The sequence below is a fragment of the Parasteatoda tepidariorum genome, chromosome X1 (assembly GCF_043381705.1).
Source record: "Parasteatoda tepidariorum isolate YZ-2023 chromosome X1, CAS_Ptep_4.0, whole genome shotgun sequence".
NCBI classification, from domain to species: domain Eukaryota; kingdom Metazoa; phylum Arthropoda; class Arachnida; order Araneae; family Theridiidae; genus Parasteatoda; species Parasteatoda tepidariorum.
In genome coordinates this window covers 4,404,395-4,421,448 of record NC_092214.1, presented here as the reverse complement: position 1 = coordinate 4,421,448, position 17,054 = coordinate 4,404,395, and the positions used below count along the sequence as shown (strand labels likewise).

The 17,054-nt window shown below is 28.7% G+C and overlaps 1 protein-coding gene across 2 annotated transcripts; it reads right to left on the bottom strand.

Annotated features, from left to right (window-relative positions):
* Positions 1–1,831: 1,831 nt before the first annotated feature.
* LOC107450418 (flavin-containing monooxygenase 5) lies at positions 1,832–16,523 on the bottom strand. Of its 2 annotated transcripts, none has more exons than XM_016066215.3 (4): positions 16,393–16,523; positions 12,283–12,445; positions 7,868–8,346; positions 1,832–4,037 (listed from the first exon to the last, which is right to left on the bottom strand). In XM_016066215.3, the coding sequence occupies exons 2-4, from the start codon at positions 12,440–12,442 to the stop codon at positions 3,045–3,047; spliced, it is 1,632 nt and encodes a 543-aa protein (XP_015921701.2). In that variant the 5' UTR covers positions 12,443–12,445; positions 16,393–16,523; the 3' UTR covers positions 1,832–3,044. The 2 variants fall into 2 exon arrangements, with proteins under 2 accessions (XP_015921701.2, XP_015921696.2); XM_016066210.3 differs by having other exon boundaries at positions 12,283–12,448; positions 16,393–16,517.
* Between the last annotated feature and the right edge of the window lie 531 nt (positions 16,524–17,054).

Sequence of the window (17,054 nt, the reverse complement as noted above, 5' to 3'; positions counted from 1 at the left end):
GCGTTCTTATGCGAAATATCTTGAAACAAACAAAAATTTCCAAAAATTTTATTTAAAAATAAAGCTAGCCATGAAAATGTACGATTACGTATTTTTCGATTGGCTATTTTTTGCAGAGTTAACAGTTTATAATTAGTGGTATCAACAGCCAGTTGTGATTTTTTACTTTTGTGCAATTCTTTTATAGTAAAATATACATTCATTTTTTATTAGTGGTACACAGCGTTACGAAAAATTTAGAAAGGGTACACAATAGTCATAAGTTTGGGAAACACTGCCATATAGTATGGCAATTTTACCAAAATTGTTTTCTCCGTGTACGATTAGCATACTTTTGTTATGATCTATTAAAACAAATTCCGAGATTATGAAAATCTTTTTATCAATGAACTACATCCTGGTTATCTACCTCAGAAATCTTAAGAAGGCTGTGAATACTGCCCAGGCTATTCGCAAACTTTATTAACATTTATAATTTATTTTAGAATTATTTCAATTATTCATCTTTAAGACATTCATCACTGGTTCAACGTTCAATAATACGTATGATTAACTGGAAATACAGGGCAAGCTTTATGTGGAATTGGAATTTCATGATGCTTGATTGTTCAACCATAGAAGTCTCAACCAAACACCTCTTTTTTTAAATGTTTTTTTCTCTATGGATGTCCTTTAACCATCCTTAATTTTTCTTAAAACTTGATTTTTATGGAGTGATTAGGTAGGTATTTTAAGTGTAAAACGAAATGTTAAATAATTTTTCACTGGTGGCATTAATTGTTCAAGTAGTAGAAATCAAAATACAAGTATTATTCACATTTTCATGGAGAGAGTTATAAAGTATCACTTAAAGTTTCGTTGGGGGAAATACACAGTGAAAATAAAAATTATTTTGAAAAAAAAAACATGCCTTTATAATTTAGGCAGTTTTTTTTTATTTCTTTATTTTAATTTTGAGTGAAATCAGTCAAATAGCTTTTAAGAAATTGAATTTTAAATATACGATTTCTCTAAAATTCAATATCTTAGGAACTATTTTTCTCAAATTTTGTATTTAGTTACGTAAAATTACATTCTTTAAAATAATGTAAAAACTTGTAAATCTTACAATTCAAAACTGCTTTGGCAATGTTTAAATAAAATAATAAAAAATAATAAATAATTCTTAAAAAATATTCTGTTCACGGAAATACTTTCGAATGAACGAATTTTATAATAGTGAGCAAACATAAGTTGATAAGCTTAAAAAATTCTCAAGATATGGCGAAATACACAAAAAAGTAAAAATAACATTAATGAATTCAAACTGTGGACCCTTCTTTTTATATCATTGTTAGGACCAGATTTTCTAGATTACGGCTACCCCTTGTATATTGAGGGTCAGAAATTCAAATCTGTCGAGAAAAAAAAGGCTTGTTTTAATCAGAGGAAATACGTTTTTGTGTCTGAGCTCGTAATTTAAAAGATAGTTTGCACTAATGAATAAACATATTTCAGGTCAACTCTTCGTACCATTAAGATTGAGTCCTGAACATCTTATCAATAGATCAAAAGTTAATCAGAGCGATATGATTTTTTTCGCATAGTTGGACATCCCCATGCTATTTAATTCCTTATATAAATTTTAAAGGTTTCTTTTTTTTTAAATGAGCCAAATTTGTTTTAACTATCAACATTTTGAATGGCATTTTCAAAAAAATTGTTTTTCCTCCTGACGCGGTGGAAATTTTTCAAAAATTCATCAAATTAATGTTATGACAATCAAACTATTTAAAATGAAATTTTTCTTTTCAAATAAAAATACTAACCAAATAATGAACTGAGATGCAAATGTTTTCAAAAATATAACATTTATTTTCAAACAAAACATGCACTCATTTATAAAAATCAATACTTCAAAAACTTTCAAGTAGTACAAATATAATAAATTGCTAAAAAATATTATTAAATAAAAATTATGATTTGTAATAAAACAAAGAAAAATATAGCGATCATTAACAGGTAATGTAGCTTATGACGACAGTGCGTAAATGTGTAATTTTTTTGTTTTGTTTTTTATTTTAAGTATACTATTACCGTCCTTTGCATAAAAATAAACGTAACAAACTCTAACTAAAGTTTTGTATTGAAATTCAAAAGACAATCCAAAAACATAACATGTACAATATAAATACAATATAAATTTATAGAAATTATTTATTGTTTTACTTATATAATATTACTTTCAAATTTAACTTAGTTCTCGAAGCTGGTTATTTCTTAAATATTAAATATTTGCTAAATATTTGAATTAGCTTTGAAAGCTAAACAAATATTAGGTCTAAAATAAATTTTATTTGCAATTATTTTGCACATCATGCATTAACTTTAAAAAAGTGCTTTTAACAATTTCCTATAATATATAATAAGCAATGAAGACACAGAAAATCTAAATATATTTATCACAGAGACTTTGTTCGGAGCGATCAGTACCATTAATAAATAAATCAAAAAAAAATATATAAATACATTTCCTTATTTATTTTAAAACTTGATACATGCTTTATCATCAACCCGAACAACTTTTTCAACTGAGGCAACATATGCTTTACCAAGTTCTTAAAATAAGATTTTTGTCAGATTAAGAAGTTCTCAGGAACAATTAATAACAATTTTTCTCAAGAACTGATCAGAGCATCGAAAATCACGTTCTAAAATCTGTAAAAGTTGCATCGGGTGGAAAAGTTGGCCCAATTTATGGAATGAAAAGCATTTGAATTGAACAACAATAGTAACTGTAAAAAAAGTGATTAAGATTGCACTGAAGTAAAATATTGTTCAAATCTCTCGCAAATTTTGTAAGGTGCTAAATTGAACCATTTGTCAATTAAAAATAAAAATGCAAACACGTGCAAGTAACTTGCGATTCAAATTGACGCATTACTAAAGTTGCAGGGAATTTGCAACAATTGTTACACCAATAATTTTAACAGTAAGAAAATGGCTTCCCGCATTCATTATTCATTCTCTTTTCTTATCTAACTACATATTTAATTAGGACATAATTAAGAGTCATTAACTTCTGTTAAGACTGATAACCAAAACCAAAATACAATAAAAGCTGCTATGATTTTAAGAGGTATTCCCTTAAATTTTCTTTTTGTTTTTCTATACCCTTCTCTCCTAAGTGGGCTTTCTACCCTTTCTTTGTAAGTTAGAATTGCATTTCGGGCTCCAGACCATTTATGAGGACCTTGCAAACGATATTGATACGGTAATGAAGGTCCCAGCCACAAAGCCCAAAACAACTTAGGATCCGTGAAGAATATCTTGAGAATATTAGGCTTAGCACCGAACTGAGAGGTTATGTCGTCCATATACTCAATATAATCGACTCGTGTTGTTAATCTATCGCTCTTCTTATATCGTTTAAGGTTATTTCCATAAGTCTTACGAACTTCTGTAAACATTTCATCAGTTGAAGGAAATTTCACTTTTCTATTAACCAAAAGTGCCGCCCATCTACATTGTGACTCTCCCAAGGGAAATCCAGGACCTAAGGGCAATAAAAATCCTAGAATAGCAAGTGTGGGATGTGGTAATTGGGCGGGATACATACATTTATAAATATTAAGGCAGTCGCCATCTTTAGTGAGTATATCATCGCTTAAGAAGGGAAATTTCCATTGATATCCTGTTGCCATTATGACAGTATCAATCGCGGTTACCTTTGTTTCACCTTCAAATATGACTCCATTTTCCGTAAAACATTTAATATTATTTTTAACAACAACATGTCCAGAAATAATTTTGGAAGGCAAAGTATCTGACAGAACTGGATCCTGTGACCAAGCAGAATGAGGTGGCTTAATACTGTAGAGTGAGTGATTGAATTTCAGCCTTTCAATAATTCGTTCAAAGTTATAACTACTCCATGATAATGGTACTGAACGAAACACAAAATCTGACCATCTCCGTAAGTAGCACATATCAAAAGGAAGACCATATGGGCCCAATCTCGGAAATACCCAAGCTCCATGCCGGCTGCTCAGATATACCTGTAAGAAAATTAAACAATAAATTTCGAAGTTGTAATTCAGAGGGGCTGTTAAAATATTACGTAAGCATCTAACGATGGATTAGGATTAGTGATTTGCTTATTTTTGCTGATAAGAGGAAAAGGGAATGATCAGTACATAAAACACTCCTGTAGCGCTGTCGGTTAAGGCGTCGCTCACACCACTAGTTGGAGAACTTTGGTAAGGAGTTCCATCATGACAGTATACAAAATAACTGACGCATATATCCTGCAAGGGGCACGTTAAAGCTGTCATTTTTTAAAGTTCTCTCGTTGGTTATGGTGGGGAAATTTGGAGAGTGGGGTACCAGCTCAGGCACTGCCCACGTCGTCTGACTAGGATCAAATTTATGTGGCATTCCTACCATGACCGTTAGAAGATAGAGCCTAAAAATGGGATTATTTGGTGTTAGGTGCTTGGCAATGGTAGGGTGATGATGCTGAGCAATGCTTACGTAAGACATTAAGATCTCATTTACAAAATTTTATTAGAAAGCAAAATAAAACTGCAATAAAAATAAGAAGAAATTTTTTTAATTTGGAATAAAAGTAGAATTTGAGGAAAGAAAAAAAACTGGAAAACATTTCTTTGATGGTCTTTAGAGGTCAACAGTTTTGGGCAGAAAAATGAAGCTCAAAAGATTCCTGAAAAATTTCACAAAACAAAAAATCTACTCAAAATCTCACAAAATGAATTGAAACGTAAATTTTGCTTCATTCAAAATGAGTAATGACACATTTCATTTGAATTTAATCGTAAAATTAGATAACCATAGTAAAAGTGAAAGCAAAAACCAAAGGGAGTTCTTGTATAAGCATGGTGGGGGAATTGTGATTTTCTGACAAGGTGGGAGGGGGAGTTAAAAATGTTCAAATATATGCTTACGTAACATTTGAACTGCCCCAAAACAAAACACAATGAATCAGTGATTATAAAAATAAGACGTGGGCTATCAAAACTATACCTTATTTGAAACGTTAGAGGACTATACACTCTCAAAAACTATAATAATAGTAATTTTAAATTCAGTTTTCGTTTAAACTTGTCAAAAGCTGTAGCTACATATTTGTTTGAATTTCATTTTCGTTCAGGTTTATCATGTAATCAAGAGTAATCCATGTTGCTATGATATTGCAAAGTTCAACTATCCAACAAATTAACCTGATGCTTTGATTTAATATTTTAGGTTGGATGACCTTTCTTTTAGGGTTGCAAGACCTATCTTTTGGGTTGCAAGGCCGTTCTTTTAGGGCAGCATGACATTATTTAAAAGCATTATTATTACTATTTAATTTTGAAATATTTTAATACTTTGAAAACAATTTTAAAAACATACTTTTGCGTTTTTTCCTTTTTTTTTAGAATTGTTGAGCTTAAACATGCGATTTTACATAACTTTAAAAAGATAAATAAATCTCTTTAAGATGGCTACAAAAAAGATGAACCATAATGAAATTAAAAAGCTGCTTTGAAATATAAATAATTTTCAATTTATTTTTTTTCTTTCAATTACGACACTGGGTCACTACTAAATAACTATTTATTTACTCAGATATTCGTTAAAATAATGACTCATGGTATTTGATGTCTGATTTCAAAATGAACGTTACTCACTCGTGCAACACTCATCCGAGTTAAGAACTCATGATTGCACTTTACTAACAGTTTATGATTTTATATTGAAGATTTCCGGATGTAATTCTGTTGTTCGACGTAAGGCAACAAACATACATAATTTTGATAAAAATGGGTAGAGAAGTCATTTATTATTTTTAACTTTGAGACTGTTACTTTATTCTGCTTACATAAATAAATTAATTAAAAATTAATGGTATATGTTATTAAAATAACAGTAAAAGTAGTAAAATTAATTTCATTTTAGCAGAAAATATGCTCAATTTTGGAACAAATAAATAGTTATTTAATAATTTTTTCCCGAGAAATTTAAAACAGTGTATAGTGATCTTAGAAAACTCAAGCTTAAAAGTTAAAGAACGTGATACGATCGTCGGCAAATATAAAACTTTAACTCATTCTTTGACATTTATTTAAAAATAAAAAAGCAAGCTATTAAACACCAAACAATGAATGTATATGTACACAGCTCAAAATAAAGTAATGAAAAACTGGAATATATTTTGATCAAGTGATCAGATTTTTACGTACTAATTTGCAGCTCAAATAAAGCGAGACTAACCTGAAACACGTCATTTACTCTCATAAGCAACATTTTAAGTTACGAAATCAAGCACAAAAACGTACTTTTTTAATAAATATGTCTTTTCTTTCCCAACTTATTCGAATAATTAACACTCAAAATATGGAAAAGGCTGCAAACTGGAAAATATGATTTCAATAGTTAAGCCAGAAGAAAGATTAAAAGCTTAGAGCGTCTTAATGTTAATCTCACTTTTTGTTTACTTCATCATAGCTCTTAAACTATTTCCACGAGTTAAAAGGTTTTTGAACACAAAAAAGAAACTCGTTGTACCAGAAATAACCCATGTAAATGTTTCTTCATAATCATTTATTAACTTATTTTATTCCTTAATTTAATAACGTTTTTAATCGTTTACTGATTTTTAAATTATGTGATTTTAAATGAAATTTAAAATTTGAAAAAAAAAACTGACTGAATAGTTCCCAAGTAATGCATTTTTGCTTTTTAATAAAAGTCGATATTTTAAATATTTATTTCTTAAAAACTATTCCACCGATCCCATTCAAATTTTGGATTTTGTCACTTAAAAGTTTATACTTCCAAGCAATATTAATTATTAACTAAGTAATTTTAAATGAAATTTAAAACTTGAAAATTCGACCAAGTAGCAAGAAGTAATACATTTTTTAAAAAAAATAGAATTTTTAAACATTTATTTCTTGAGAATTACTCCACAGATTCCATTCAAATTTTGGATTCTGTCACTTAAAAGTTTATACGTTCGCACAATATCAATTATAATTAAGTAACTTTGAAGGAAATGTAAAATTTAAAAAATCGACTGAATAGTTCCTAAGTAATATTTTATTCTTTTTAAAAATTGATTTTTTTAAATATTCATTTCTCAAGGACTACTCAACCGATACCCTTAAAATTTTGGATTTTGTCACTTAAAAATTTATACTTTCAAATAATACTTTAATACCTTACAGTTCAAAAATCCTTCGACAATCATTAAATTAAATAATAAGAAGCGATTATAATTTAAATTTTCTCAGCAGGAGATTATTTCATTTCAAATTATGATTTTTACAATTGTCTGCAAAAGGTTTTTATTTCTCTTAAAAAATGCTAGAGATATGACAGAATTAAAAAAATAAATAAATAAACAAAGGAGATCCAAAATTCAAAATGTTTTTCGGAACATATTTTTCAGGTTGCAGTTTTCATTCCTCATCCCAAATTTTGAGAGTCAAGAATCCGAATCCATTGAAAAACTGTATGTTTATTCAGAGGAAATAAGTTTATTTTGTCTTATTTAGTTACTTAAAAATTACCTGCATTAATCATTTTGCATATTTTAATGGCAATCTCTCAAACTATTGTAATAGCATCTTAGTACATGAAAATTCGATCATTAACTGTTAAGTCATTTAGGTGAGCCGCTTTTATTTTGTGCACTCTATGAATTTCATAAATTTAGTAAAATGTTTTACCATTAAGCTGCCCCAATACTATTTGTTAAAGGAAAATTACTTACTAAGAGCGAAAACGAGTATGTAAAAAAATAATTTCTAAAACATCAGCCATTAAAAAATTAATTTTAGCTCTCAAATAACAAATGTTAAAGTTCAGTTAGTTATTTTACCTCTTCGGCAATGTTACTAGTTTCTGTAGCTGCGTCTACTGCAGAACACCCAAAACCAACTACAACTACTCTTTCATTTTTGAAGCTTTCAAATGTTCTTAATTGCTTGGAATGAATTATTCTTCCTTTGAATTTTTCTTGTCCTGGGAACTTAGGCATATTGGGGTATCCAAATTGTCCAGTGCAGACAAACACTCCATCATAAACATCGGTCATGATCTTGTTGGTCATGAGGTTTTTGACCGTAACTGCCCACCTCCCCGTCTCTTCGTAATCTTCAGATTTACGAACCCGTATGACTTCGTAGTTAAAGTTCATATGTCTGAGAACGTCGAAATTGTTCACGTATTTGTTTATCATCTCGTAAACTTTTTTGTGTGATAAATAGTTGGGAAGATCTTTTGGTGGTGGAAAATCACTAATAGCAGACATTTCTTTACTGTTATTTGCCACCGTTGCAGAGGTTATAGCAGCTAATCCTATTTTATTTAAAAAAAAAAAAAAAAGAATTATTAGCATTATATATGATCATATGCAGATATTGTTCATTTTAAGATTGGTTATAAGCAGAGCTAGACTTTTGATGATAAGTTCATTTTTTTTACGCCTTTTTGGTCCTTTGAGTATTTTTTCGAGTGCTCTTTGTTTAGTCATTTTTAATTTTAAGATTTTTAATTTTAATTTTTTTAAGAGCATTTTGCTTGTAAAAAACTGTTTCTCCTAATAAATTATTGTATGTTTTGCATTGAATCTTCTATTTTAAATATGCTCCGATAACAAATATTGATATTGATTCAAGTTTTTTAAAATATAAACATTTGATTTTGAACTAGTGACTTGCTTTTGGTTTTAAGAATATCAGAAAAAACACTCTCTAATGCAATAAAATTCTGATGTACTTGATTGTAACTAAAAATTAATAATCTTTATTAGGTTTTCATTTACAATTTATTTTATTATTAATTACATATATAATTTAATTACTGCTTTAAGTTCTATTATAAGTATAGATAAAGGTTAGGATTTATATATATTTTAAAAAATACTCATAAAAAAACATGGAGTCGAAAATGTATAGGACATTCTTTTTCAATATAAAGTTATTTTTTTATAGTTTTTAGAGAGATTTTTTTGTCTCATTTTCAAGGGCTCTTTTTGAAAAATTTTAGGTCATCAGCATTTTAGCCCTAGGGTTTCGTTTTCCAGGAATATGAAAAAATTGAAATTTAAAACAGTACGTAAGTGAGTAAAAGAATTCTGTCGCCTCATAACATCCCTCTAAAAAATGGTTCGACTATAACTATGAAACTACTGTTTTTAAACCATGTCGTTTTTAGGGGAACGTTGATTTTTTGGTTGATTTGTTTTTATTCATGATTGATGGTCATATCTTTTAGAAACTGGGAAAGAAATTTTAGAATGATGTCATTTATATGAATGGGGTCTTATATTACCCCAATTTTAAAAGATTTGCATAGATTACACCTATATGTCCTTGTAATCAGATAGATAAATTACAATGATGAGGATATTATTTAGAAAGTGGCTAAGAAAATTTTGACTGATATCTTCCATGTAGGAAGTTTCAAATTATCTCTCATTTCTTTAAGAATTAGGTCAATTGCACATGCATTTAATTGTAATCATATAAATAAATTACAAATGTAATGAAAACTGATTTTTTGTGGATTTTTTTAATGATCAGTGGTGAATAAATGATTGACTAAACAATTGCTTAAACAATTAACTAAAACCTTAAACTACTTAAATAAATGAATCCTTTCATAACTAAACCACTAACAAATCAAGAAAATTATAATTAATCCAAATACTAACTAATTAAATCACTAAAGTTCCAAGTTAAAGTTTAAGTCTAGTTAAGGTTGAGTTAAAAGTTCCAAGTGCTCTTACACTCCTGAAGTTAAAAGTTCTGATTCGTCTAGTAAAGTAAGTTATAGTTAAAATTTCTAATTAGTCTAGTAAAGTAAGTTAAAGTTAAAAGTTCTAAGTTAATCCAAATACTTACAAATAAAATTATTAAAGTTCTCAGTTTCTTACTAAAGTTCATCACTAAGTCACTTACTAAAGGTTTAAAGCTTATGCTTTTAGACCCATGTTACTTTTAACAGTACATATATTTTCTCGTTGATTTGATACTATTTAGGAATTAGAAAGAAAATTTTATAATGATATGTTTCTTCTTATATAAGGATAGTTTTCAGATTGAATCTACATTTTTAAAGACTTAGATCGATTGCACATATATTTAATTGTAATAATATAAATAAACTGTAAATTTAACTGAAATTGATTTTGTGGTTTCGTTAATAACTGATTTTGTGATTTTGTCAGTAATGATTTAAAATATGGTAAGTAGTTAGTCATTCAAGGAAAAAGAAATTGATCATTGTTTTTTTTTCCCATTGCATAATTAAGAGAAATATTTCTCCCCTTTCAAATCAGTCTTTTCACACAATGGAATTGCCGTTTTTCTACTTTTTAAGGGATTGGAATATGTTTCCTTTTCTTTCTGTCATTCTTTCATTTCACGCTTTTGTATCAAACATTTCCTTAAACAAACTAGTAATTTATAAAATTGCTGTCACTTACAGAGGAACTAACATTTTAAAGCTGGCGATCAATGTAATTATCTTTTGTTTAAGACGCAGTTAGTGTGCAAATGATTCATGAGTTGAAGAATCCGTATGAATTTTTAAAATAATGATTAAATTTGTTCCAAAAAAACATGTGATTTCGTGTCGTCTAAAACAGACAAGATAGTTTTTTTTCCAACTTAGTTGAAATGATTCTGATCAGGAAAATTCTTTAATATTCATACTTTTAATGAAAGTTATGAAAAATGGAGTAATTCGAACCTTTTTTGTTGCCTTTTTTATTTTTGATGCAAGAAATCGATGAAAATTTTTTTTAACTTTTTTTAACCTACTTCATATTTTCTCATATATATATAATTTATACACATACTTATATTTTCACTTATGAAAAAAAGTACATTAGCGTTAATGTTGCGGCATTTAAAAAAAAATTATTTTTTTTTTGGCTTTATACTTTAACCTTTATAAGTCAAAAAATAACTATTTAAAAAAGTTAAAATAACTCAATAGACATATCTTTTAACTGTGGAAAAATAGTAATTTTGTATTTTAAAGGAATATATTTGTTATTAATGATTGATCAGCAAGAAATAAGAAGTAGTTTTTATATCTCTTTTCCTTTTTTAACCCACTTTTGGTAATAAAAAGGTGAGAATAAGAATTATTTCACAACTGCCTTATAAACTTTATATAAAAATAATAAATAAATAGAAATAATAAGTTAAGATTAATAAAAATAAGTGTAAAAAAACTTCCATGATTTCTCAATGCTACAAAGTTTCATATGTTATATATCTTTATATCGACATTTGACTTAAAAAAATCGATCTGATTTTAAAATCAACTCAATTCGTCTTCGGAAACAAAAATGTTTTTCATTCAATCATTTGAGTTAGGCTAAATGTTTTTAGAGTAGTAGAAAACGCATGATATTTTTAACATTTCAGTTTCAATGCAGATAATTTTTAAAAAAAAAAAAAGTATTTGTGATCACAATGATTCAGATGCAAATCATTCTTAACAAAATTTCATCTTAACAGTCGAATTTTTCCACCTAGGTTGGAAAATTCTTACTGCAACTGACTTATTCGGTGATTATTAAAAAATAACAATTATCCAAACAATTTAAACAAAAAGTTTTTTAATTTGGTATTTTTTAAAGAAGCAAAAATTTTCAATTCTGTATGTTTTGTCTTAAGAAGTTAAACAAACGGGATGGATTTAAATAAAATAGTAGATTAAGCTAGATCGAAATACACAGTGCACAGAGTAAAGTATTTTGGAAATTTTTTTAATAATTAGGAAAATAAATGGCTTGTTAAATAAAAATAAATAGATCGTTAAATAAAATTATATAATTTTTTTATTAATTCATTATTATTACTTTTCTTGTGAACAATTTTTTAGTTTTTTTATGATTGATGATTCATTTAAAATATTAAAAGCAAAATTTTTTGGTTTAAAAAATTGCGTAAAAATTTTGTAAAACTCTACTTTTTCCAGTTTCTTATGTTACTGATATGAATTTATAAAAGAATTTCTTTAGAGATTTAAACTATTGTCCTAACTTTTATTTTCCCCCTCCTTAAAGAATATCTTTATCATTTGGCTGACATTTTATCAAAATATTTGAGCGTTGTATGAATTTACTAAACCTTAAAATGTTAGGTAAATTAATTATAAACATATTATACAAACAGCGTGTTTGTTTATTAAAAACTGACTAGAAAATTTTTTTCAGTATTATTTGTCCTTTTAGACAATTCACACTCTAACCTAAGAAATTAATTTTTTTCGTACCTTCGACATCATCTTCATGGTATCGCCATGTTCCACCAAAAAATCCAGTCTTCTCAAAGCATACTGGTTCGATACCTTCCTCTTTCAGAGTTTTTACACTACATATTCCACAAACTCCCCCTCCAATTACAGCTACTCTTTTTCGTTTCTCTCTATTCATTTTCTGCTGGAATGAAAACGATATATATAATTTTAAATAAAAATTTTATTATTAATTAGAATGCATAGAATACGTAATATAAAAAATAAATAACAATTTTGGGTTATGATATTATGTCTGATCCGATAAAATAAACTCTTTATGGTACAGAAAAAAAATCGTTTTTGTTTATCTCTAGTTCTTATTTATGAGAAATCTAAAAGGTATGTAAACATGTTTTTTATTGTTAAAAAACAGTAAAGCAATAAATATATTTTTATCTTTGAAAAAAATATAAGTACAAATGCTTTGGAAAATGCAATAGATTTAATTTTTATCAGAAAATTTCTACATGGCTGTTGCTAATTAAAGAGTAAATTCCCAAAAATTGAAAATTGTTAGACTTATCAATTTAAGTTTATTTGAAAATTGAAACCAAAACATCTTCATAGAGGAGTCACATTACGCAAAAAAAAAGGCAATTAAGAATGGTACAAAAATTTCGATTTTATTTGATTGCTATCATCACACTGAAGTTGCACCTATGAGCAATCGAAGACGGGTCTAGGTTTCATCCGTTTTGAAGATCCGAAGACTAGATTGGCTCATAAACACACTAAGCTACCGCAATTTCAATCGGAAAACATATGGCATCCGATTTCCTACCCCCTAACTGCCCAATAGTCAGTAATAATAGTTGATCGAAATAATTTCAAGTCAAAATGTTTTTTCTAACGAGACTTGGACTAGCCGAACTCGTCGGCCATAGGTCTTTTGCAAATTAAGTCAGAAAGGTGCGACTTTCGTTTGACAAGAGAGCACCTCAAAGGGGGAAGGAATGTTTTGGTTCAGAAACCCACAGATGGATGGCTGAAACCATTCATTCGTGAGACCACTTCCTCAAATTTTCTCTCAATTTTAACCATATCCTTGTATCCATGGTACTTATCAGCAACCGACCACAAGAATTTCGATGCAACAAGCGGAATCGAGGATCGAGCAAGAACCAAAATCCGATTCTCTGACCACTGGGCTACCACGGCACTTAAATTTATTTTTTGAAAATTAATTTATTATTATTTACCCGAAATCATACATTTAGATATAAATTTTATTCAAACTTGTTAAAGTCTAGCGCAAAAAGAGTAAAAGGACAACTATACTTTACTACTTGGACCACATATGTTATTACAACTGATGACAGTGAAATTACCCTAGATAGCGTTGTGAACGGTCCTGGTTTGGTCACATAATCTTGTGCAAAAGCTGCACAACCGGACATTTCTATACTCGCAAACCAGACCGAATGCGTAAAGAGCTCATTTAATCTGGGGAGAAAAAACAGTGCTAAAAAACGTGAGCTTTTCCTTTAGAAGAGGGAACTCTTATTCCATTTTCGAAAAGAGGGTGCATCGCTGATTGGATTAAAGTGTTCAGGTAAATTGCTGTAAATAATAATGGCCGTAAGACTGTTTATGTCCATTAGTGTCTATACATTATTCCTAATACCTTGTCAAAATTTATAACACTATAAACTGAACACTCCGTCAGTGATAAAAAAAAAGTATCTGAAAAGATGCTTATTAATAATTTAGAATCTAAGCTAAACAAGTATAACTCATACGTCATCAATAGTGTGAGAGTCGCGGTGGACGGAGAGCTCACCTCCCAATGAGGTGATCCAGAGCAGAAATCTATCAATGAGAGATACAAATTCTACTCCCGGTTTGCGACGACCACGGTGCTATCTTAAAATATCTTCAGTGGTCGATGAGTTATGGGTTAGAATCCCCTTGCTGTCTGTCTAATCTTGAGAGATTTTTGTGTTTTCCCTCTCCATATAAAGCGAATACTGGCTAGTTCGATCAAAAAATCCTAAACCAAAACAGGTTTGTCTCATTGATTTTATGAACGTCGTGGAACGGCCGAGCCAAATTTGGATTTACGATTACTAGTGTTCATAACCTAGTATTTTTGAATCCAATCCAGAAGACAAGGGAACTCCAGGATCAAGTATTGGGAGAAATTTGCCATCGTGGATGATTTTTTGATAAAACTAACCTACATTTGAGTTACAAGGAGAGGAAAAACACGAAAACCACCCAAGGTTAGCTTGTCGACAAGGGGACTCTAACCCATGATCCGACTACCTCTGAGGATATTTTACATCAGCACTGTGGTCGGTGCGATCCGGGTGCCGAATTCGTTTCGTCTAACCATTGCTGGGATTCGAATCCAGTTCAACTAATTGGAAGGGGAAAGCTCTATCTTCGGAGCTACCACGGCTCTGTCTCAATGCTTGATCCAAGGGTCCCCTTGCCTTCTGAGTTAGGTTCAAAATTACAAGACTAACGAGTTGAACATTGATAGTCGTTGGCTTTTCAACGCCGGTTACAAAATGAAATTAAATACATATAGTTAAATTTTTACTTGTATAAGGCGAGAAACTGGCTTTGTGACAACTGACCCTTGTGACTTCCCGCTTTGATTTCTTCCTTACTTTTTTTCCCTTTTCAAAATACTTGGAACAACAAAAGCTTTTTTAAAAATTAAAAATGCCCTAATTTAATAAACATATGAATAGATATTATGCACATTTTGACTCTCGTCAAATATCAGGTCCATTTGATTATTGTAATATTTGTTGAGCGTTGTAGAGTGAGCCAAAGAAAAACGGACCATCCTGAATAACTTTTGATCTAATGATCGGATCTTCGCGTTCTGGAACTCGTTCTTGATCGTTTTAGGAGGTGAACTCAAATATGCTAATTAATTTGTACTGACGATATTTTAAGTTATGAATTCAGATACAAACACGTACTTTCTCGGAATCAACATACTTTTTTTCAATGAATTTGGTTTCCTGCCCCCAAAATACCGCAATCTGGGAAATATGGTCCCCAGAGATTACTCAGAATAGCGCTCCAAAGTTTGAATGCGTTAACGTTAATTTTACTTTTTGCGTATTTCACTATATCTCGAGAACTATTTAAGCGAATTGAAAAATTTCTTCCCACAATTATAAAACTCGCTTATCCAAAGATAATTCCATGCAAAAAATATTTTTAAATAATTATTTATTATTTTGTGTTTTTTTATGAAATAACAGTCGAAAAAATTGTGAATTACTTGATAAAAAAATTGAGTAAAATCCGTTGAATAGTTCTTGAGAAATCTAATGTTAACTATACGACTTCTTTACTATTATAAATAACGATTATTTTAAATATACGACTTGGCTTACTGTACTATACAAAACATACATGTTGTCCTATGATATTTTCTTTAAATAGAAGTCAGTTTTCATGAAAAATTATGATTTTATTAGATGCTAACGATTATTTTTCGTTTTCGAGACTAATCTTTTCATCATCGGACACAAAAATACTGGCTATATTTGAAAAAACAAAATTAAATAAATGAAATAATTTAAAAAAAATAATATAACAAATTTTGTTTGTCAACTTTCGAAATTAGATATTTTAAATAAATGTAGTCAATAAAGAACTACCAAATAAGATAATTTCTGTTTCATTTAAATAAATAATGCAGCTTACAAATTTTTTTTTTTGCTTAAACGCTTTATCGTTACTATTTTTATTATACTACGATATAGTCTGTATTGAAAATTACGCAATAATAATTTTAAAAATAAATTTAAGTTCTTTGTTTTTTTTAACTGACTGCCCACTACAAAGCAAATAAGAAATCAATTTACATTATACATTAACAATTTCTCTTGAAATATGCGTTTTCTTGATTTTTTACATGTATGAAACTAAATATCTAAAAGAATTACGCATCTAAAAATATATTTACAAAAATTATGCAATTAAATATGCTGTTTAGCGATAATTCTATTAAAAAAAGTCATGTTTATATTTTTTTCTTCTCGAAAAATGTATCAAAAAATTTCTTTTCATATAAAAATAACATTAATAAAACATTCAAAATTAAACAATAGAATTTACCTTTGATACTTTACCGCTCTACTTAGCAGATCGGCAATATTGGTTGAAAGAAAACAATCACAACATCTATGCGGATGGATGAAAACTGAAGAAACCAAGTTCGAAACTCCATAAGAAAGCTACTTAACTTGACCGCATTTAGTTAAGGTCGACTTGAACAGCGACATCTTGCGTATTTATTTGAAACTAACGCTAGTTAAGGGAACTGTAAATGTAATTAAAAGATCAAGTTCATGACCATTCTGACATTTAAATAAAGTGATTTTTTAAATTTATTTATTAGTAAGCTTATTTATTTTTCTTTAAATTATTATTTGTTCAAGTTATATATATTTATTGCTATTATTGGTTATACGTATTTATTATTTTTAAGTTATACATAATTAATGCATTTTATGCTTTCAATGCGCAATGCATTTAATGCGTTTAAAATTAGTATTGAGATGAAAGTAATTAATTTGAAGTTCTTTTTTCCTGTGTTAAACTACGGGAACGTTTTTTTCGGAAACATTAAATAACTTTTCGACTCTGTAAAAGTAATTATGAGGAATACGAAACTTTTAAAACCTTTAAAGAAAGTTTATTTTAGTAATGGATTGTCATACAATAAATACGGTGACCGCATACAATAATATGACTATGTAATCAGTTGGCGTTTTATT

Excerpts from the sequence above, each read along its gene's own strand:
- LOC107450418 (XM_016066215.3), bottom strand. The coding sequence starts at position 12,442 with ATGAATAGAGAGAAACGAAAAAGAGTAGCTGTAATTGGAGGGGGAGTT. Across the intron at positions 8,347-12,282 it reads CCATGAAGATGATGTCGAAG|GATTAGCTGCTATAACCTCT; the intron begins GTACGAAAAAAA and ends TAAATAAAATAG. Across the intron at positions 4,038-7,867 it reads CTAGTAACATTGCCGAAGAG|GTATATCTGAGCAGCCGGCA; the intron begins GTAAAATAACTA and ends ATTTTCTTACAG.